Source organism: Opisthocomus hoazin, chromosome 5 (genome assembly GCF_030867145.1).
Source record: "Opisthocomus hoazin isolate bOpiHoa1 chromosome 5, bOpiHoa1.hap1, whole genome shotgun sequence".
In the NCBI taxonomy this organism is placed as follows: Eukaryota; Metazoa; Chordata; class Aves; order Opisthocomiformes; family Opisthocomidae; genus Opisthocomus; species Opisthocomus hoazin.
The window spans coordinates 29,987,489-30,010,426 of NC_134418.1; the positions used below are offsets into that span (position 1 = coordinate 29,987,489).

At 44.7% G+C, this 22,938-nt stretch overlaps 1 protein-coding gene across 1 annotated transcript in view; it reads right to left on the reverse strand.

The window, feature by feature from the left end:
• MOB1B (MOB kinase activator 1B) overlaps positions 1–16,635 on the reverse strand; it is a 40,150-nt gene extending 23,515 nt beyond the window's left edge. Inside the window, exon 1 of the mRNA XM_075420787.1 lies at positions 16,532–16,635. Coding sequence (XP_075276902.1) covers positions 16,532–16,545 — 14 coding nt within the window. The 5' untranslated portion in view covers positions 16,546–16,635. The remainder of the gene's footprint in view (positions 1–16,531) is intronic.
• Between the last annotated feature and the right edge of the window lie 6,303 nt (positions 16,636–22,938).

The window sequence follows — 22,938 nt, forward strand, 5'->3', positions numbered from 1 at the left end:
CAGCAGCACCACAACCTAAACCACTGAAATACTGACAGTGCTCTAAAGTTTTCCTCAAACTCCCTTTGAGTGAATAAAACCAGACCAAGTTATCCCATAATTCACTAACAATTCATTACAGCATCTCAAATTAATGCAGTACTTCTACAGTACGCAATTCCTATGCCATTGGTAAAACGGAAGAAGGAGAAGATGAGACATCACCCTGGAGAAGATGTGAGCACCCGAACACCTTCCCCCCACACATACACACACCTACTTGCACATCACATACCAAACTGACAAGTTTTATAAGAAATTAAGACTTTATTAAAATATCAGAAGCATTCAACTTCCTTGAAAAGTATAGAGAGCACTGCTCCCTGAATCTGTTTCACGCCACCTGTAAGCTCAATAACACAGTGCTGCAATTACCATAAATCATTTCATACAGGGCTCATCAGTGGACTGTTTATCAAACACTGGAAAGGACAGAAACTTGCCCTGGGGAAAAACAAACAGAAAATGCTGCAGTGGCACCATTTTCAGGATACACCTGCCATATATATTCTTCTAACTGGTACATAATGCTGAAGGCATGGGATATAATCTTCCTTTCTCTGCTTGGGGGAACATGCAAGTAACTAACTTCTGCAAGTCGCTATACCACTCCGTGCCTCCTAAAAGCTTTCACCACCATGGCCCAACTGAGATAAGTCCTTCAAAATATCTGGAAGTGTTCTATACATCCTGAAAAAGCCGAACTCAGGACAGTACACAGAACGTTTACCTGGGGCATGGAAACTTTTCACATTTCAGCTCTTGCTTTTTCATCTTCAAAGGCCTTTGCAAGCACTAATTAATCTTCACAAAGCATCTTTGAAGTAGACATCATTAGCGTCTCCTTAGACACAGGGAAACTGAAGCAGCAACTCACTGCCAAAGGCCAAAGAGTAAATTTATCATAGAAGCCCCCAAGTTTTAGTTCTGTACCTCCTTGTCTCCTTTCTCCTGCTGTGCCTCTTGTCAAACCCCAATACACAGAAACACTGTGAGAACCAAATTCCAGAAAAGCAAACATTTCAAGCCTTCAAACAGTAATATGGAGCTTCAAATTGTAACATCCTGCTAAGAACAGACACACCAGAGTGTGATCATGTTAGTTTCCAACAGCCAACACATCAACATAGAAATAAAAAGCTCAAGCTACTTCTTGGAAATCAAATCAATTGTTGCAGCATTTAAATGCGTTTTCCCTGTGACAATCACAGCATCAAAAGAACAGCAGGTAAAATTAAGTTGTACATGTTCAAAATCTGCACTGGCAAGATTTTACTTTAGCATTTCTATTTATAAAACTAACGAGTCACAACATTTCTGTTCTGAAGAGAAAAAGTGTGTGAGCCTGACATTACTTTCTTCAGCTCTTACAATACCAGAAAGTAAATTATTTTCCAGTCAAATTCCCACTCATTAAAATAAGCCTGTCTCAGTTAGTTCACTTTGATTTGGAGGTAACACACGTAAGAATTCAGGAAGCAAGCATCCCACAACCTTGGTGTTCCTTGATGTATCACCATGCAGCAGGTCTAAAGACAAATGAAGTAATCACCAGCTTCGGACAGAGAAAGGCAGTCAAGGACACTTCAGTCCCACGCTCAAAGGTTACAGGGGCAATGGGCCAGAGAAACGAGCAATTCCGCCAGGCTCTGAGGCAGGACGAGAAACCCCGGGGCCTGGCTATTCAAGAGCTATAGACGATTTTTCAAATGCTGTTCCTACTCCCCGGTATTACTTCCCATGAAGATGACTGACACCCCTTGAGCAGAGAGGGCTAACAGTTTGAAATGAGACACGGTGTCATCATGCAAGTCAGATTCAGAATACTGCAGTGCTCCAGCACAGTACGATGCTGGGTTACTACTCAACATTAAGAGGTATTTGAAGGCTGTTCAGCACAGTCAGAGAGTTAAAAGCCAGCAAGCATACGTGTAAGTAGAGACTCTACGTGCATAGGCTGATAGGTCTCACCCTGAAAAATGCTGCTCTCTGTAAATTCTTCAGATACAGTCACTGTACTATTCCGAACACTAATAAAAGCAACAACCTTCTGAAGAGCACTCCCATCTAACAAAAATAACCTTGACAAAGATTAAGCTGTAAAAAGTGTAATTCTCTTCACTGGGAGGGAAACACAGACTCTGCCAAGATCACCAAGAAAATCAAAGCAGCCAGTCTGGGAAAGAGTTAAGAGCTGCCAAATCCTTACATGACATAGCTGCTCTCCCAAAAGGTGCAGGCAGTGGTTAGAAAGCAATTTCAGGCCCAGGGTTTTTGTTTTGCTTTGTTTCATTGTCCATTTTTTTTTAAGGAAGAATCAGGTGAACTGACTTGAAAAATTTCCATAGACTCATAGTCATTCCTATAGAAACAGAATACGTGTTGTTTACTGTTTACACACTCTATTGCAGGAAACAGTAACAGAAAATATTTAGATCAATGGCAAACAGCTCAAGTTGCCCAGTGTAGCTAGTATTAGATACAAGAACAGCCTGAATTGTGTATTACACCTAGAGTAATTAATTGAAAATAGAAATATCAAAGTTAAAAAAGTAGGGGTGCCTAAGAAATTATTCTTCCCAAAGCTAACACTGCACTTAGCAACCAGGAGGCCTCCACTTTATGAGGAATGTCTCTGTGTGATTAACTCACATTTGCCTGCCCAAGCCAGAGCCAGTTGCCGAGGCTACAAAAGACCTGTGCCACGCTTTGTAACACAAGGAGTCGGAGCCAAGTCACCTCTTTCCAAATTTCAGCATGCTCCTTCTGCAGCACTGTCATCACGAAAGCTGCGTGGAGCATCTTCAGGAATAAGTACTCCATTCTGCCAAAGTAATAGTCAGGCTTCCAGACAATTCTGTGCAAACCCATCCCCACCACATTCCCACAGTGGCTCCTGAGAAGATTTGCTTCCTACACTAAGCTGTCTTTTCAAACACCTGACCCCTCGGTGCAAGGAAGGGAGCTTTCTTTCCACCTCCCTGGGCCAGGGTCTCCCCAGCAGCACCTTCCCCTCGGCCAGGGGCCCGGCAGTGGGTTGCGGAGAGCGGCGGCAGCCCCTGCCCAGCCCCAAGGCCTCTCCGCGGCAGGAAGACAGGCCCTGCTCCGCTCAGCTCTCCTCCTCGCCGGCGCTTCTGCTCAGCACAGCCAAGCTGCCCACGGCAGCCGCTTCACCGTGGATCTTTGCAGTGTTTCCCCCCCCCCCCAAAAGCCCCTTCACAGCCCAGCAAGAAAGGTTTTTTCCCCCAAAAAGCTCCTTCACAGCTCAACAAGAAATTCAGATTCAAAAATAAATAAATCCCAAGGTAACAGGTACACAATACAACTTTCCACAAAAGGCAGCAGGTCCTTTCAGAAGAGAAAGGAAGGAAAAAGCTTAGTTTCAAACACCATTTTTTGAAGTTTTGAACACCACACTTGGAAAAAACAAAAAAGCCCCCAGTAAACACGAATCCAAAAGTTTCCTCATCTTAAACAAAGAGAAAGTATCACAGACCAGAGGAATTTAAAACAATGTCCTTATCTTTCAGCACAGGCAATTGATAACGATGGCAATACAACACAGGTTATTCCTAAAAGGAGCTTCTTCAAATGTCTGGAAATGTAATAAATACAAATCCAGACAAAATCCTAAATCCCGCTTTTTTCTTTTCAGTGAAACACTGTTATCCGTCCTTCCTCATCCCATCCTTCTTCTTTGCTACACCATAGAGTAAATTCAATTTTCTGTAGGCTCTTCAACCCGAACATGCTTCTCAAGGGGTATAGTGATCATTATCACTATAATTTATTTGAAACGGTGCCTCCTTCTACCAAAGTACTGACAGTGAAATAGGTATTTTTATGAGATTTTTAATTCTCTACCCATCAAGGCAGGGACTAAAATATGGCTTCCCATTCTTGGAAAAATAGCTGCCTTCATAGACTGAAGTTCCACACAGGATGGTATGAGAAGAGGGAGATTAAAAAGTCACCATCTCATCAATAGCTCTTAAAAAATACAGGTATCATTATACACAAGACTCCACATGTTAAGAGCCGATGATTCACTTCCAGCAAGGAGCAAGCTATTTAAGGCAGCCTTAAGGAATGGTTTTGCTTTTGCTTGTTCCAACCATCACCACCCAGTGTTAAAAACTGTCATAACACATCCACATCCACATTCTTAAAATATTTTTTTTCTTCTATACATACACATTTTAGAGTCAGTGAAATCAAGCAAACGCAGGATTTGTCCAGCAGAAATCAGATGCAGACAAACTTTTGCTGGCTGAGCTATGACTAGGGGACGGGTGACCGGCCCTTGGAAACTGGCCAGTTAACTCTTCCCTTCGACACGCGCCCTCGCTAGCCCTGCAGCGGCACACTTGGTGCCAAATCCACGAAGATGTGAGGTGGCCACAGACAATTTTCTAGCCAAGTGAGGCACCTACGCTTCTCCGCATCTCTCCGCCTCCGTTTTTCCATCTGCAAGCTCAGAATGTGCCTGTAAACAAGGGGGAGGTGTTACACTACAACCCTCATGTCTACTACAACCCCACCCATGTAGGTGACAATTGTGTTCCTGCTGTTTACCCAGTTGGATGCAACCCTTCTCCCAGGTAAGCACAATTCGTAATACAAGGAACAAGCAACTGTCCAAAACACAATCTTGTAACCAGGAAATCATCATCGGTTTGCTATACTAACACACAAAATAAATTCCCTTGTTTCATTTACAATGGGTTCATTTAATACACTTTCATCTCCTGGAAAATCCTCAAAATAAACACGGCAAGTCACAGTTGCCCTCACTGGATACTACCAGAGCTCTGTCTGTGCACTCAAAACCACAATTAAACTAATCCCCAGAGCAGCCAACAGTTGCGGAAGTGACTCAACTTCTCAAGCATTGTCGTCTGTGGGACTAACAGCAGTACTAGGCAATGCGAGCAGAGGGACAGGCCAGAGACAGAAGGAGAAGAATACAAAAGTATCCATCAGAGAAAAATTCTGATGAAAAAAGAAAGGAGTACAGTCAGCCAAGCACGCCCTATTGACCTGCAGAGACAAGCAGGCAGACATGAGACAGCAGCAGAACTGTAATGTGTCCATGGTATAAAATCTGCAGTCTCCCAAAAGGCTCACTCTGCATGTTTTATGCATGTCACTGCACTGCTGCTCCCAAGTTTCTCCACAGACTTTTTCCAAGAGCTTTAAAACCACCAAATATCAATTCAAAATGTTTTCACTGCAATTTGCAAGAAAGAGGCTTTTAGCAGTGACAAACAGAAGTTGGACTTTTAAGACAGCTGAGGACTGGTCTTGGCTGTTTTGTCACGTTCTTTCAATCAGATTCACGTTCCCTCACTATTTTAATACTGACGTGTGCTGTGCACACACACAGACACACATCATGGAACTGTAGGGCATAATCAAAATCAGATTTATTTCTGCAGATTCTAATATCCTAATATTCATGTACTACTTCTTTGACAGAGCAGGCTACTAGCAGCTTTGAAGAAGGTGAACACAAAGTATTTCTTCCTCTCCAACTGCTTTGTTTTTTCCTACAGACCACTGAGATGGAGTTCAGCATCTTTACCATTTCAGTGAGTAATTAAGCGCTCTGCAAACTAAATAGCCCTATTTTCTCCCTAGTGTTCCCCTCTTTTCCTAGGAAACCCTTGTTTCTGTCAATTAGCATTAACTCACTTAAAAGGGAGGGCACAGCAGGAATTCAAACAGAAGTCAGAACTTCACTCAGTTATGTTTCAAAGTTTAGTTTCCACGAAGGTTCAAACCACAGTTTACTGCATGAACGTACTAATATGTCCTTCAGTAGACACAACTACACTTTTGTAAAACCTACCTTTCCTGTACATAAAGCTTGGCACTAAAAAGCCATTTGAACACTTCTTTTCTGCTGTACACGAGGGTATGGTGCATTTTCCTTTGAAGAAAGAGGACTCAATCAATCTGTAAATAGTAGACTACTGAATGAAGCTGAAGATACAGTATGTACCCTGCAGCAAGGCCTGCTGTAGGAGAACTCAGGCCACAGAGAATGCAGTTTGCCCCGTGGCAAGCAAATTCAGAAACAACAAAGTCAAATGCCTGGGACAGAAGATTATGTAACATTTGCTAACAAAAGTGTACCTATGCGCTCCATACCCATCAAAACCTGCAGAAAGACTCAACCCTGCGAAGTCTGCCGTCCAAACCATCTCAGAGGGTCTCCCTCTAATTTGTTATATGCATAATGAAGACACAGGGCCAAGAGCAAATGCAGGGAGAAGAACATTTGCGTATTTTTGAGAAATTCTTAAAACCCGTCACTCAGATGTTTCCAAGAAAATGTTATGTTCTAAAGGAAAACAATTACACAGAGGGAAAATGCTTGGTAACACACGTGGGAGTGAGGATGACACAGCACATGTTATGCAGACGCATGGAAACTTGAAAAGCAGTACTAGACAACTCACATGTCTTGCAGAACACAAGGGAACGGAACAGTATTTTTTTTTTCTTCTTAAGAGGGAAGCAATAACATTCAAGTCCTGGCCTGGCAGTCAAAGTGAATACCAACAAGAGAGGGAAACAAACCAACCACAGAATACGAGCATCCACAGATGATCAGATATCAAAACTAGAAAGTACCATTACTGATGCAACTAAGCAAATTATAAAAGAAATATAAGCAAATAGATACAGCTACAAGTCTGGGTTATTTCTTTCAATAACACATCTGACTGTGTTTAAAGAAAATGTTAAATGTTAAGGAAATGTTAATAAAGAAAGAAGGTTTACTAAACCATTTAAGCAGGCATAAAGGAGTTCAAGATCTTTCAACAAGCAACTGGAAATATTATCAAGTGGCCCAGAGAGCTCCAGCTTGCCTCTGCCAGCCTTGCACACTGCCAGGCCCATAACACATCATCCGGCTGGTGGGGCAGGAGGAAAGTGAGGGGCACATCAAATAACTAAATTTGATAAAACAAGGACAAATCTGCCCATACAAAAGGTATACACTACTTTCCACAGCAAACTGCTCCTCCTGCTACAGAGATTTCCTTACATTCAGCTAAATTCCCTTTGTATCTTTACATTACTAATGCCCTCTGCATCCTAAACTATATCTTCCTGTAATAGTCACACCCTTTAAATACATTTAACAAAGGAGGAAGCAGAGCTTTTCAGAAAGCGATCTACAAGCCGTTGAGGATGATAAATTGCAGCAATAAAAGCTTGGTTCTAGTATCAAATTAGATTCTTACTTATACACCAAATACAGTGCTTGAAGAACATGCCTCAGAACCTGGATGGTTTCCCAAAATGCTGATCAGTGCTTTTGAAAACCAATGCTTTATGAATGACTAAAGCAAATCTAGTCATACAACCTAAGAAATCACAGCAGGGCATTTAAAAAAAAAAAAAAAAAAAAGACTAAACAGTTTAAGACAGTATTCGATCCTTTTAAACATAATAAAAAGAACAATCTGTTAATGTGTTTAGGAAAAAGGCAAAATTACAAAAGGAGAAACTTAACTAAATTTTAACAGGGGAGGAGTCACTTTAGCACTTTATAAAATGCTGTCTTTTATTGTCATCCCCACGCAAAACAGGCTGACGATAGGAACACGGCGAATGAGAAATACTAAGCAACTTCCTAACAGAAAATCTCAAAGCATATAAGTAAGATTACACTTACACTTTGGTTAATAGATAAAATGCGGTCTGAATTCAGGAAATAACAGAACAGTCATTAGAGGCAAGAAATAACACAGTCAACAGCAGGAAGAAATGGACAGGAGGCAGTAATGAATAATCTAACAGCTTTCCAAAAATACACTGTATTACCACCAAGCATTTCTTACACATCCCCCGTATTTAATACAATCTTGTATGTGCTGTGTGGAACTATCTTTAGTACAATTTGCTTATATCTTGCAAAGTATATCAGAAAAATCCACCTGTGTGAAGCATCTGAGGGAGAACAATAGCTCCTACATACATAGGTGAATACTTCTGAAATTATTTAAGCTTGTGCATTTGACAGCTGAGTCCACAGCCAGTTTAACTGTTCTATGGAGAATTTAAGTATACAGATTTTTCCTCTTTCCCACTCATACTGCAGCAAGAAATCCTAAGAAGAGCTGTCAACCACAAAAGTTAATAATAGGACACTAGAGACATTTGATTTTTTGTAAAACTTGCACTTCAGCATTAGAAAGAACAGCATTTTGTTGCTACAAAGTATGACAAGTAAAAGACATAGTAATGCCATTTGTATTTCTGGATCTAGAACATCCAGCAAGTGCCTAAAACAATTACTCTGTTCAAGCAAAACCAGGACTATGCTACTGAGGTTTGTAAAAAATACAATTAAAATACCAGCTAGCATAACAAAATATGGGTTATTTTATTATGGTGAACATAGGAAACCCACCCAATCGTTATCTGGGTTGAAATTATTTCTATATCAAAAATCGGATGTCTGAATTTTTAGGAAAAGAAGAATTCACCAAAGCTTACTGAAGCTCATTTATTCTCTTTGTCATAAAGAAAGGAAATAGACTTGTGATAGAGACAACAAATCCAGGCATTATGAGTTCTCATCCGCAATATGTTCTTCTTCACTGAGGAAGGGATTAAGACTTTGTACATCAGGAGCACCCATATCTCTAGCACACAAGCAATTAACCCTGGAGGTAAACTACCAAGTTTAAAGATGCAATGCAAGGATAGACAACCAAAAAAAACCAAGTGTGTGGAAAAGAAGCAAACTTCAAACAAAACTCAACTGAAATATGGGTAGGATCACAGGAAGTATGTAAGAATAACAAAAGGAATGGATTCCTGCCAAGGAACAGCTGCGAACTGGAGAAGGAAGACAGAAGAGGGTGAACAAGAAAGAAATGTCTTTGCAAAAAAACAGAAGGAAAGTTGGGACAAAAAGCTAAGGTCGCAGTTGGATTTCAAGATGAATAGGAGAAGACAGAACAAAGGAAGAAAGACTGTTTACATTTGCAAGTTATATCAGAGTGACCGAAGTCAATGTTTTGAAAGGCAAGGCCCAAAGGGACCAAAAAGCTGCACCTTATTCTTAACTTTCTCCTGAAAAAAACCAGAAAAATATGCAAGAGAAGAGTGAATGAATTCGCTTCCAAGTACTGCTTTTAAAAGTTTCAAAATAGATTTGCAAGGAAAAAGCTACTGTTACTTTCATGAATTCACAGTGGGGGACTGTCTTTTTATTAACACAAAATTACCATCTCATAAGCGTTAATTTACTGTCTGCTGACTCAGGCTACATATTTGAAATGAAAAGCAAAGACTGGAATTAAACAGAACACATCTGAGATGCACTACACATTTAACTACACTGCACAAAATTGGGTGTCAGGTCCTGGAAGGCATAGACCTACCAAGATGACTAAGAAATACGAAATAATTTCGAACTTATTATCAAAGAATCAATGTAAGCTGCACAACTACACGCCTCTCCAGACAACCAATCCCCAGCTCTCATGCCTTTCTTTCAAAGCCCCTCCCCAAAATACTGACCCAGGCAGCAATGACCTGGGAAAAGCATCTGACCGATCCACATGCAGACTAACCACCACGCTGGCTCTGGGAAATCATATGAAAAACTATTAAATTAACTTTATGGTTACTTCTTTATGATCTGCTTTAAACTGATCCAGAAAAGCTGCATACACATGGTTTTTGGATAGCGGAGTGAGAACGTAGTGTAACTCTGGAGGGAAATTTATAGCACCCTGTTCAATTTTAACATTCAGTGTATTTCCTTCCAGAGGAGGTAAATGCAACAGATGTCTTCCTCTGGAAGAGAGTCCCCTGAAAACTTAAAGAAAAGTAATTTTCTTGCCCTTAGCTGTCTCGTAGAGACTCCAAGGCGGCTTTTTCCAGTTTTTCCTCCCAAACGCTTTCAGTGTCACTCACCTATGTTGACCTTCCTACAGCACAGCATGGTCCTTCACACAGTATAAATATGTCCATTACAACCTCTCTTCTGTAACGTTCACATATCATGCAGCAGGTGACATTACAATACTGACAGCCAGCATTACACAGGGGCCACAGAAGTGCCATGAAAGTGAAAGGGAAGGAAATGCCATGTTTAAAAGAGCAACACAGAGAGAGATGACAGAGCAAAGCACTGGATCCTGATAATCCCACATCATTAGATTTACAGGCTAAAAAAAAAAATCTAAGAAGTCTGTGAAAAGCAACTAAGTCATATCCAGCTATAGCTGATGACAGATTCTATGCCATTTGAATATATAACCCACAATCTCCCTCTGTGTACTTTCAAAAAAAAAAAAAGAAAAAAAACAAACAGCAAGTTCATTGTAGCTTAACTCTTAATAGGAAGTGGCTTAGTTTACAAACGCTAAAAGCATTGCAAAACGTATCCTGTGGTTTCAGTTGATGTGTGGGTCAAAGGCTTATTGATAGCTTTGGCAGCAATATCCTTCTTATTGCTTACCATGGAAGACTTAAAGTGGCATAATTAAATGCAGCTATTTACTTGTCTAAGAAAAACAACCAGCCTCATTCTGTCAGCGTTGGGCACAAAAACATATTACCACACTTGCAACTCTTAAGCCACCCCTCGGTGCCAAACAATTCTAGTATTTTATCCTTGTCCAAACAAGATAAAAAAGACTATGTGTCTCTCAGGACGTGTACAGCGCAAGATGCAACTGTGACCCCTGGGCTGTCCCTACCAAACCCTGGGTTGTCTGTCGCCATGAAAAGGTCCTAAATCCAAAGACTTGACATAAAATTATCAAATGCTTTTGGCACCTTTCAAGATTAAAAACCAAGCCACTTCACACGTGCACAAATCCTCCCCTGAAAGCCAGCCCCGTTCCAGCGCTATTCTCCTCTGACAAATGTAAATAGCTAACTGCATAGGTTCACTTACACTGCAAACACAAAGAGAGAATGACAAACAAGGGAAAACAACTGTGGCATAAAAGCAAACAATTAGGAAGCAATTAAGACCGGACATCACTGCAATGTAGTAAACAACTTTCACACTGAACAATGCCTTTCTTCATATGTTTTTTTTTTTTTTTTTATTGCAAACAAATGCTTCCATACTGAGAAGAAAGCATCTAAGAACATTTAAAAGTGCCAATCGCTTACTTCATCAATTACATGTTCCCCAAAACAAAGTATTAGCGGCAAACGTTTTTTTCCAAACGCAATTCCAAGCCCAGAAATCTCACAGCCTGAACCGGCCTGCACAGCTCTCCTACTCCGAGGCAGACTCGCTCTTTCTGCAATAAAAGCCAGGCGGCAGCGTGAACCCAGCTTCGCAGCCCTCCACCTCCAACCCTACAGAAGGTAGCAGCACTCGCCCATTGCTGGCTACAGACTATTTCCATCTCACCGTACGCTGACTGGATCAGCTACTTTTTCAAAATGTACACTAGTTTAACACGACAAGCAGATATTTCAAACTTATCAAGAAAGAGCAAAGTGACTGATAGGGGGGGAACGGCAAGAACCCAACAACCTAAACAGGTAGTAATGCACACACAAAGCCGAACGAAGTCTGAAGGACCGGGCTAGCAACACAACTACGCTTACTCGAGTGCCAGTTTGCACAGAAAAAGGAAGAAGCCTCCTCCCTGTCCTTCGCCATGTCCAGACGCTCCCGCTGCTTCCATTATTCCGACACCATCCCTCACACCACTACACAATGACACCAAGCAACTCAATAAGCAAAAAAACTAATCCCACCAAATAGAAATTAATAGTTTTCTGCTGGTTTAGCTTCTTCAACCAGCTCGTATGAAGGATGAGAAGTGCCTCAGTGAGCTTAGCCCTATCAGCAAACTGCACCCTAACAGTTTCAGGGTCTCTGGGGAAGATAAATGAGGAGGGGAGCAGAGTGACAAGCACTTGAAAAGGCCTTTTTCAAGAGAGTTCGAGAACTGTAAAATGAATTGTACCACAGACAGCACAAGGAGCAACATGAACACCTCTGTGCAGCTTTTTCATTGCCATGGTTTCTGGAAGCTTTCTGTTCCTTGGTGCTCCCTTCCTTGAAAGCGAAACCAGCTGCCAGCTGAGGGGCAAACCTTTTGACAGCAGGCATTTCAAAACAGGAATTCAACACAGATTTAACACTGCAAGTGAAGTGATGCACTTCAACAACATTAAACACAAATTCTGGGTAAAAGCATACATTTCTACAGCCAGTAATTCAATGAATCACAGAATCATTTAGGCTGGAAAAGACCCTTAAGATCATGGAGTTCAGCCACTAGCCAAACACTACTAATGAATGCGATAAGCAGCTAAAAAAAAAAAAAAGAAATAAAAATAAAAGCATTTAATTTTCTGATAAGGACTCTTGTTACCAAGACTTTAAATAAAAATTAAAAATAAAAACAAATTCTTTAAAAAGTTGGCAATAAATTTGCAGTTCTCTCTCCAATTTATTCATAGGCAAACTCTGGAGACTTTTCATTCCCGGTACTCTTTCAAAGAAAAAAAAAAAGGAAAAACATAACTGAACGCATCACTAATAGTACTGGTTAACCAACAGATTTTGCAGCAAGGCAACATATTCATGTGCCGCGAGCCTCTATGCTGACCTCTGCTCAGGAACCCACACAGCAGTATTACGCTAATCAAGGTAAAACTAAAGCAAACCAGTACATTAAAACACAGGGAGAAAAACATCGGAATGTTCGACAAGTATTTATTTCCCATTTCTATCAGTTTGTAAACGCCTACACTTTCATTTTCAATGACCGAAATTCCAGTTTAGAAGTGCCTAACAGTCTTCTGTGGGAGTCCTTGATAAAGAGGAGATAAATACCACATCTCCAACTTTTAACCACAGAAGGAGCACTCACGAAGCACTTGCTTGCTCTCCAGCCAGAGTAAGCTGAAAAACACTGCCCACTTTAGAAACAGCTTTCATTTGGTAAGTAGCAGCAACTCAGCATCTAGGAAAGCTGAGAAAGGGGAAACAACAAATAGCCATGATGTTCTTCAAGAGCAGGGAAATCAGGAAGGCCACAATGCCTGTCAATCTGGAAGCAAATGCACCAGCTGATTGTGGTATTACTCTGCAAGAGATGCAAGGGAAAAAAAAGGTAACATCCCACTGCACCTTCTGCACATACATATACACAAAAACTATAATTTTGATTAAATTAAAAAAAAAAAATAACCCACACACATCAGAAGAAGCTGCTAGGCTCCGCCATGCTAGACAATAAGACAGAGAAGGAAAAGCACATCTTTCCCCCAGTTTGGTTACAAGTTAACTTCGCATCAATTCAGAGATTCATAAGCATATGTGCCCCAAACAACAGCGACTCGTCCTCACCCTTACTTGCTGTTTCCATCAGCTCCTAGTCTTTCCAACTCTCATCAGGTACAACTACTTACATGAATCTCATTTTAAAAAAACTATACACTGGAATTTTCTGAGAGACTTACTAATATGTAGATGGCTGCTTTTTTTTTTTTTTTTTTTAAAAAAAAGACAATTCCGCAAACAACTTCAATAATAAAATTGTTCTTTTCCTTTCAGTAATAAATGGTTTTCATCTAGCTTCTTTTTTACATAAGTTTTGCCAGTGCAGGATAACACAAGCATGTTACCATATGGCACGCCTACCAGAACTATCTTTAATTTTTTTCCTTGGAGATGCAAGCTAAAGTACCTGCAACTATGCTGTAATTTCCTCTTAGAGAGAATTTACCAAGCTGAATTTTTTGGTAACTGAAAATATTTTCTAGTCCAATTGCCATTTTTAATTTTTTTTTTAAAGATTCAGGATAACCTATTCAACCATTGGAGAGGTTTATAGTCTTTTCACAAAGGAAGAAATAGATCAGAAAGAGAAAACAGTGGTGCAGAAACTAACAACTGCTGTCAGAACCGAGTTGTTTTAATTCAGTGACTCGTCTCACAAGACCGTCTTTTTATAATGTTACCCATAACCAGGGAAGACAATGGTTTCCCTTGATTTCCCGCCCCCCCACCTCCCCAGTGTAGCTTTATATGTCACTGGCCCTAGCAACAGTGAATAATAGCGATGGATTTGTCAGCAGACAAGGACCATGCAACAGACCCGCGAGGGGGGCCCCAAGCACCCGGTGTTATCCAAGCACAATCGCCCTGTTATTTGATAACAGCCAAGTCTGCAAGCAGAACACAGCTTTTGATATCGCACTTCAGTGTCAAACTGACAAGCTACAGCCAAGTTACGACAATAAACCTGCGTGACAGGTTCACTGTAGTTTAGAAAACATTTCTTGTCTAAGTGCACAAGGACAAGCTTCATCTGCCGCATCTTTACTGCGTGTTCAAAACTGTGAGTCAGTGAGTCAGTTCACAAAAAGACAAAAGTATCACTGACGTAGAGAAAACAGTACAGACAAACAATCAGCTTTGCTACCTCCATACAAAGGAAACTCTCAGCGAAAGAGGGGGTGAAAAAGTGCTATGAAAAACTATGCAGGAAGTACTGTGAAAATGTGGGGGGTCTGCAGCTCAAAATACAAGTTTGTACCACTAAATCTGTCCGACCAGCATCTTTGAATAACTCTGCCAAGTTAACACAAAATTCAAGTTTGACAAAAGGTGATGCAAACTTTCTCAATACTTTAAAAAAAAAAAAGAGGCCAGACAAAACAAAACAAAACCTAACTATGTGCCAGTAACATAGAAAACTTTCCTGATCTCCTTGAGACCTACCAAGCATATTTTAATTTTTTTTTTCAAAACTCATTTCTAGACTGCAGATGAGCAAATTAGGTGCCATCTACAACACTCCGCCAACAACAGCTGAGACAGCTTTGCCAACATTCCTAGCTTTGCCATGCAGCAACTTCAGTTTCCATTTCTGTATTTCATCCAGCAGGACCACTCGAAACAATGGAGGCAGGGGTAAAGGTTTTCTTTCCTAGGTTTCAGAAGGGTCTGGAAATAGAAACAAGCATCTCTCATTATTGTCTGTGACAGAGGGTGGAAGGTTTCATGCTTTTCTGTTACCAGTTAGCCAAACGGCACAGGGAGAGAGGCTCTCTCATTTTCAAACCACACTTGCAGGACACCACCATACTCAAAATCCTGCCTCCCCTTCTCTGTCGCAGCAGCTGAGAATTATGAAGGAGGGGGATGGGACAGCTGGGCTTCTCATTAGGAGCACCGCACCTGAATCCACAGACAGCCATTTGTACCCACCTCCCATTTGCAGCTTCCACCCTGCAGCCGATAGATGTCTTTCAAAATCTCGCCTGGGGTATACAGCAGCACAAGCACAGTGACAGGCAAGCTGGTTTGGTACGGCGGAGTTAAAAAATGCAACGGAGAGATTTAGAAGGAAGCCAGCATCGGTGTTACTTGTCTCCATGAGAACACAACTTACTAGAACACTCCAGCTCCCAAGATAAAGTATCTTCCCTACAAGCGGGCTACATCTGCATCTGTTGGTTATCAATATAAGCCTTTAACAACTGTCAGATCTCATGGCAGCGGTCCCACTAGCTGCTCGCACGTAACTCGGAGCGCGCGAGAGCACTCAGTGGGGAGCAGGCCTCAGTGCAGCTCGGCTCTGCACGGGCGCCTTTTTCAGCGGCTTGGATTTCCCTTCCTTCCCTAGAGCACATCTTTACTTTAATTAATAGGTCACTGAACCGGTTTATGTTAATTGTCAGAAGTACCTCGTCTTTGTTCCCAAGGGGAGGGACCAAAGTTCATCCAGTTGTCGCCGACGAAGCAGAATCGCAAAACGTCAGGTTTTGCGCGCACCTAAACCGCCACCGACTCCTCAGGGAGCTGTTTCCTGCCGCGGCGAACGCCTGCCCTCCCGCCAGCGGCGTGCCCCCGCCAGCCGCCCCTCGCTCACCGGCGCAACCATCACCTCAGCCGGGAACCACCGTCCCAGCGCTGCCGCCCGCCCGCCCTGCGCCAGCGCGGCCCGCTTCCAACTTATCTACCGCGGGTAACGCCACGGGCACAAACTTCTGCCCGCACCGTCCTCGCTGGGAGTAAAAATAAATTCTTTAAAAAACGGGGAGACTGCGGCAGATCCCCCCCGCGCGGCCGCTTTTTAAATTCACCTCCCCGCTGCCCGAGCCGCCCGGCCGGCAAGGACGGGCCGAAAGCCCGCTCCGGCGGCGAACGGCCGCCCTGCGCGCCCCGCTCCCGCGGCTGAGGGGGGCAGCCGCTACGGCCGTCAGCGCGGCCGGGGGCCCCCGGGGGAGCGCGGCACAAAGGGAGCGAGCGGGACGGAGAGGAGAAGCGCGGAGAGGGGCGCCATTGCCGGCGGGGAGCGGCCGCCCCGCTGCCTCAGGGCGGCGGCCGCGTCCCCTCGGCGGGCTGCCCTGCCCGGCGGGACGGGGCAGAGGAGGAGGAAGGGACCCTTCCCGCTCCTCAGGCAGGAGAGACGGCGGGAGCAGGGGCAGCCTCCTCCCCGCACGCCGCCATGACCCCTCCGGGGTTACTCACAACAAGAAGCTCATGGCGACGGCGGCGGAGCGGGACCGGCGGCTGCCTGGGCTCGGCTCGGCTCGGCGCTGCTGGGCTCCCAATGGCAGCGGCGGCGCAGGGCGGGCGTGTGCCGGGAGAGCGCCGCGGGGCGGGGACACGGCCCGCCCGCCGCCTCCCGCCGCCGCCGCCGCCGCCCGCGGCCCGCCCGGCCGCCATCGCCCCCAGCAGACCCTGCGGGCGCGCCGCCTGCCCGCGGAGCTGCCCGCGGGGCCGCGGCCGGCGGTGCCCTGTCCCGGGGCACAGCTCTCCCCCGCGAGTATGCCCGTGTGCCCCCCCTCCCTTGAAACAGGCCTCCAGCCCCCTCTGCCCGCAGAGCGCGGCCCTGGGGCAGCACGGGGCTGCCTGGGAGCGTTTCCCCCACCCCCGGGTGACCCACAGGGAACGGAGCAGGGCACAGGCTCCTTGGCCAAACCTCTGCGCTTCTCCGGGCCACAGCGATCCAGCTCTCGCTGAGCAGTACTTCGTGGCCACCAGCATAACATGAGGCAGTCCTGGCAGTGAAATCCCCGTGGTTACCCACCAAATGTCACAGGGGAACCATGAACAGTGCCTGAGCCGTGGCGCGGCCCGTCCGTGTTCTTCCCTCTTCCACCCCGAGCTGCCTCCTGTGGAGCAAGCCTGCAGGGTACAGGAACAGAGCGGTTCGCTTCACTTTAGCATGTCACACCGGGGACCCAAAACCATTACAATTTCATTATTTGTGCCATCCAGACTTCGTTAGGCGGTCTGTCCTCAACCTGCAGGTACATGACAAAGAGGGTCAGGTACCCAACCCACAGATGACCACCACAGCCATAAGAAGAATAGGGAGCTCTTAACTGGCATTTCTGCCCTCCTCACTCAACAGTCTGACACTTTTTAAAATAAAATGTCAAAATGGCTTCCAACATTTCAACACAAATATTTGATTTGGTGGATGACAAGTTGCCCATGAGGCAGCAGTGTGCCCTTGTTGCCAAGAAGGCCAATGGGATCCTGGGGTGCATTAAGAAGAGCGTGGCCAGCAGGGCAAGGGAGGTTCTCCTTCCCCTCTACACTGCCCTAGTGAGGCCCCATCTGGAGTACTCTGTCCAGTTCTGGGCTCCCCAGTTCAAGAAAGATGAGGAGCTACTGGAGAGAGTCCAGCGGAGGGCTACGAGGATGATGAGGGGACTGGAGCATCTCTCCTACAAGGAAAGGCTGAGGGAGCTGGGCTTGTTCAGCCTGAAGAAGAAAAGGCTGCGAGGGGACCTAATAAATGCTTATAAATATCTGAAGGGTGGGTGTCAGGAGGATGAGGCCAAGCTCTTTTCAGTGGTGCCCAGCGACAGGACAAGGGGCAATGGGCACAAACAGAAGAACAGGAAGTTCCGTCTGAACATGAGGAAGAACTTCTTCCCTCTGAGGGTGACGGAGCACTGGAACAGGCTGCCCAGGGAGGCTGTGGAGTCTCCTTCTCTGGAGATATTCAAGACCCACCTGGACAAGGTCCTGTGCAGCCTGCTGTAGGTGACCCTGCTTTGGCAGGGGGGTTGGACCAGATGATCCACAGAGGTCCTTTCCAACCCCTATGATTCTGTGTGATTCTGTGATTTGTGAGCAATTTTTAACTCAGGTGGCTAGGCCGAGCAGTCCGCTAAGAAAGGACACACCTCAGAAGTGAAGATACGGGCAGCTGCAAACTACTGAGGTAAAAAAAATCCATTTTTTTCATACAAACCCTTGGTAGGTCCTTCACCTGACCTCTGCCCTGAACCACCTCACCTTGTATGAACGTGGTTAAAAACTGCGTGTCCTCCCATTTGTGGCGATACAATGTACGGCGTAGTCAGAGTACCATTTCAGCAAGTTTTTAAATTGTCACAGTCACATCTTTGCTGGCAACAGTTCTCACACAGCATGCTCTTCCCAGGCGAGAGGGCTGTGCCATGAAGCGCAAACCAAGGGTGCACAGCGCTTTGCAAAAGATGTCTGCCTGCTCATTCGACACCAGACAACAGCCGCAGGCTGTGTTTTGGGGGTCTGGGGACTGTGCTGTGGGAACCCCTACCTCCCGTTCCCAAACCAGAAGCAACGCTCCTAATTTCTGGGTTTGTCTCGGTCAGTTTATATGTTCCAGGGGAAAAAAAGATAGACGGCAGCATCCAGAATGCTTCAAAATAAAATACTATATTTGCATCAAACAAGGACCATGCATTCCACTGTAGACTTAGCCACATCCAAGTACCACCTCTTTACGGCACAAATTACAATCCCAGGGTGTAATTTCACGTGAAAATCTGTCTCTGTTTAGGTCAATAAGAAGCCAGCTGGATTTTGGAGAGGGGGCAAGACAGGCAGCACAGCCCCCCCCCCCCCCCCCCCAATTCCCTCCTGCCCCAAGGGCATTCTGCGAGCGCTGGCAACCCCACAAAGCCCACGCTGCTGCAGGTAGGCCAGAGGAAAACCTGAGGACTTTCAGATCTGTTATCGGGCAAATTCAGTGCATTGAAACGCGCTACAGTCCCGCACAGCATTACATTTCCGTGCGGCACGTAAGGGGTGTCAGCTATAATGCCTTACGTGGCAACATTGACAGTCGTCTGCTTCTCCCATGTTTTTAAATGCTGAAACTGCATTTTTTACTTTTCTGGCTCTGTGCTTCAGACCAAGTCAGAATGCCAGGTCAGTGCATTTCTAAGTAAGTTAAAACTACCCTACTGTTTTTAGGACACTTTAAATCAAGTGTTTTACTGGGCGGCAAAGGCATAATTAAAAACCATTGCATGACGTTTGCAATTTTCCTTTTGGCTGTATTAGTAAAAGCAGGCATGAAATGGGTCTCGGGGCACTTTTTAATAGACGCCGTCAGACTCAGTTGGCCATGTAAATCAAACTCTAAAAAATATTGCTGATCTTTCTGGCACATTCATGTTGGGACATGAATAACCTCCGTTCTCTATTCCCACCCATATGCTTCCTTCTACCCACAGAATGTTTTATTTTAGTGGCAAGTTAAAATTAAATGTCTGTTACTGCAGCAGTCAGTAGGAAATACTTGGCCTGGGTGGCTGTCAGGAGAAATGGTTACGTAACGTGTACATTTAATGTCTCACATTAATATTGGTCTATTTGGGATTGCTAAGGGTCACATGAAGTGCTCGCTTCAGACGCTGCCGATGCAAGGGACTGGCAGCATGCTGCAGTCTTACATAAGAGTAGAACCGCTCAGTTGCTCCAGGAAAGGCACAGTGAATGCACCCGTGGCCTCACGTCTGTCATTTTGGTTTATCCATTGTACTGCAGAGCTTAAAGAATTACTCTGAAAGGGCCCTCAAGCTGACAAAGTGCTTTGGTCCTCAACTGAAGTTCCCAGCTTTTGCAGCACAGCTTGGTAAACACAGAACATTCCAGCTGAAGAAAGTTCAAAAATAAAGATCACGATGCTTAATATATATGCTATCGGAAATACAAAAAAAACAAAACAAAATTTTGTTTTGAAATGTAAATAATTCAGTATGTAAATATTAAGCTCTGTAACCATTCTCCCCACATTCTAGACTGAACTGATAGCATCCATCATTCATTTAATTGGATACTTTTTTGTGTGTTAAGGTAAGGGATTTGATTTATGAACAAGTGAAACATTTAAGCATAAATATCAGATCAAACCTGTGGTATCTACTTGTAATTATTCTCCACAAAAAATGCAATGCATGAAGAAGTTATAGGAACTATGAGGTTATTATAGAGTGGTCCTGACAGTCACTGTAATTCTGGAGCTGGGACAGTACAACTCAACAGTCTTGTTATTGCTGGACTGTAGACATAATAACAAATTTGGCCGTCTGTTGCCTTCAGCGCTGTTACGTGTCATTCCTACTACAGTGTTTATACACTTTCATAATAATGTCTCAGAAATAAATTATTTGTGTAGGACCTGCTCCACAAATATCAATAGTATTTATGGTGTGAACACCGTCTACAGGGGGGTTCATGCTACTAAATTTCTCCATGCAAAATATGCTCTCTTTTCTGTTTTCCAGAGTTGGTGGGCTCACTCAGGCTAAGCGCACTATCTCCTGCTGAATGCCAAGATAGTTGCAGAGGAGCAATTGTATAACAGGCTTGTCTCTCATAGAAAATGGTGGAAGTCCCCACTGCTCGAGTAAGTTATAGCTAAACGCATAATTTTGAACAATACCACAACAGAATATACGGTCACTTTTTCATGATGACAGACTACACAGAGTGGTAAGTAATGTTTCCCAATAGAAGATAAGCATTTGTTTTAGTGTCAACTCAGAAGATTTTTCTTTTTCCTCTGATCAAACTAAAGAATAACTGGTATTAATTATTCTTAACAATAACCTGTTTAACATTAGGTATTGAAAAAGGCATCTTCCAAGGCAGATAAATTTAACTTCTTGGTCAAATGCAGCATGGAGGGGCATCTCCCGAGTCTTTTTATTTTTACTTATGGTAACAGATTTCGTTCATAAGTATGTTTCATTCAACACCAGTTCTGTCGAGTGAATAAATGCAAATTCTATTGTCCTAGGATGATTTTTTTTGTTTTCCTCTGATCATAGGTGCAGAGGCTTTGATCCCTCACATTTGCTAAGGAAGTTCTGAGATTCCTGGAAAATTTCAGTGCCAACAGTTGCCCAACAAAATGGTGCCCTCTAAAGGTAACTCGCACACACTGACAAACGATGAGACAAACAGCAGTGGGCTATTTTTTACTGTACTTCGGAAGCAAGTATATTGAAGGAAAAATGAGTGGAAGATGTGCATCTCTTAAAGAGACTCTTTCTTGCACTCTGCTTGGTTCATAAGAGAGGAATGCACGTAACATTCCCTTGGTCCATAAGATTCAGGGATCTGCTTATTCAATTAAAGCATGAAAGCCAATCTAGATAAAGTGTTCAAGAGGAATTCCTACAGTTATCTTATTTTTTTTGCTCCTGTAAAATCTGCTTGCTTATTTAAAGAAGGTTTTGAAGAGAAACCCAACATGTGGACTAAGAAAAACTGGAATGTGAACCATTTGAGCACTGAGGTCAACATTCCTTTGAAAATATGTATAATACATCTTTTACCTTGAAAATTCTAGAGATTGAGAGTGCTATTGTCAAGAGACTGTGCTATTATCAAGGTGGTCGTCTGTCACGTGAAAGTTTGTTGCATGAAATAATTTATAAAAGCAAAAGCTGGCAACAATGAGATGACCTAAAATAGCTTGTTAACATTTTCAAAACGGCGATGAAAAACATTCAAGGCTTTTGAGAGATTAACGGGTTGGCAGTACTGCAAGCTGAAAGACTTGCGTTGAAAACTCAAGACTGCCTTTTGGGTGACTGTTTGCAGTGGCCTGAGATGGCAGCTCTTTCTTGGCAATCCCACGACTAGAACTGCAGCAAGAAGGAAATTTTCCCCGTCGTGGCTGTGACCATCTTCCTGACGCTGGGGTCTGGCCAGGCACATCCTCTTTCTGAACAACCGCTCGGATACCTGCCTAAATCTGAGCCTCCAGAGACTCCCCCCGCCTTCCTCCAATGTTTGTTTTTTTTTTTTTTTAGCTCATCTTTTCTCTTCCTGCCCATCCTAAAAATTCTCCTTCTGGGTTCAGCATGACCTACCTCCCCCACGCGCGCGCCTCCAAGCCGGTACCGGCCCTTTGCCCGCACCCCGCTTCGGATGCAGCAGCGGCACCAGGACCGTTTTGTTTCTCCAGCTCATCTGCCCCTCACCGACAGGTCCCGCGGGCCCTGCCTGCCGTGTGCGGGACTGCCAAGCCAGGGCGGGAGCCAGGGGCACAAAACCAGCTCTCACCACCAAAGTCTGCAGGGAAGGGGCGCAGAAGGGTTGTCGTGCTTGTCCGACTTAAAACTTTACATTGCAAACATACTGTGGGGGGGGTTTCCCTACTGCTTTGCCTGATAAAAACAAAAATAAAAAGGTGCTGGCGACACAGCACCCGGACGAGCACAAGCCAGCAGCAACGCGTGGTGAACCCCCGCGCCGCGCCTCTCTCCGCCTCACGACCGGCTCCGTGCACAGCGCGGACGTCCCCGCTCGGCCCACCCGGACCCGGGGCAACGCCACTGACCCCGCGCCGCCTCTCCCCCCGCCGGGGGCAGCGCTTCGCCGCCTCCTTTCGCGCCCAGAGCTCTCCGAGCCGGGAAGCAGCGGCAGCGGCCGGGACGCGGGGGTGAGCGGCGGCCGCCCGCACGGAGGCGGCGAGGCAGCGGGCCCCGCCAGCCCCGACCCCCGCACGGCCCCTCCTGCCGCCGAGAAGCGGAGCGCCGGGTGCGGGAGCCGCTTCCCCGGGAGGGGGGAACCTCACTCCGCCCGGCGCCTCCTGGGAAGGAGAGGCGGAGCCCCCCAGCCCCCGCCCGTCGCCC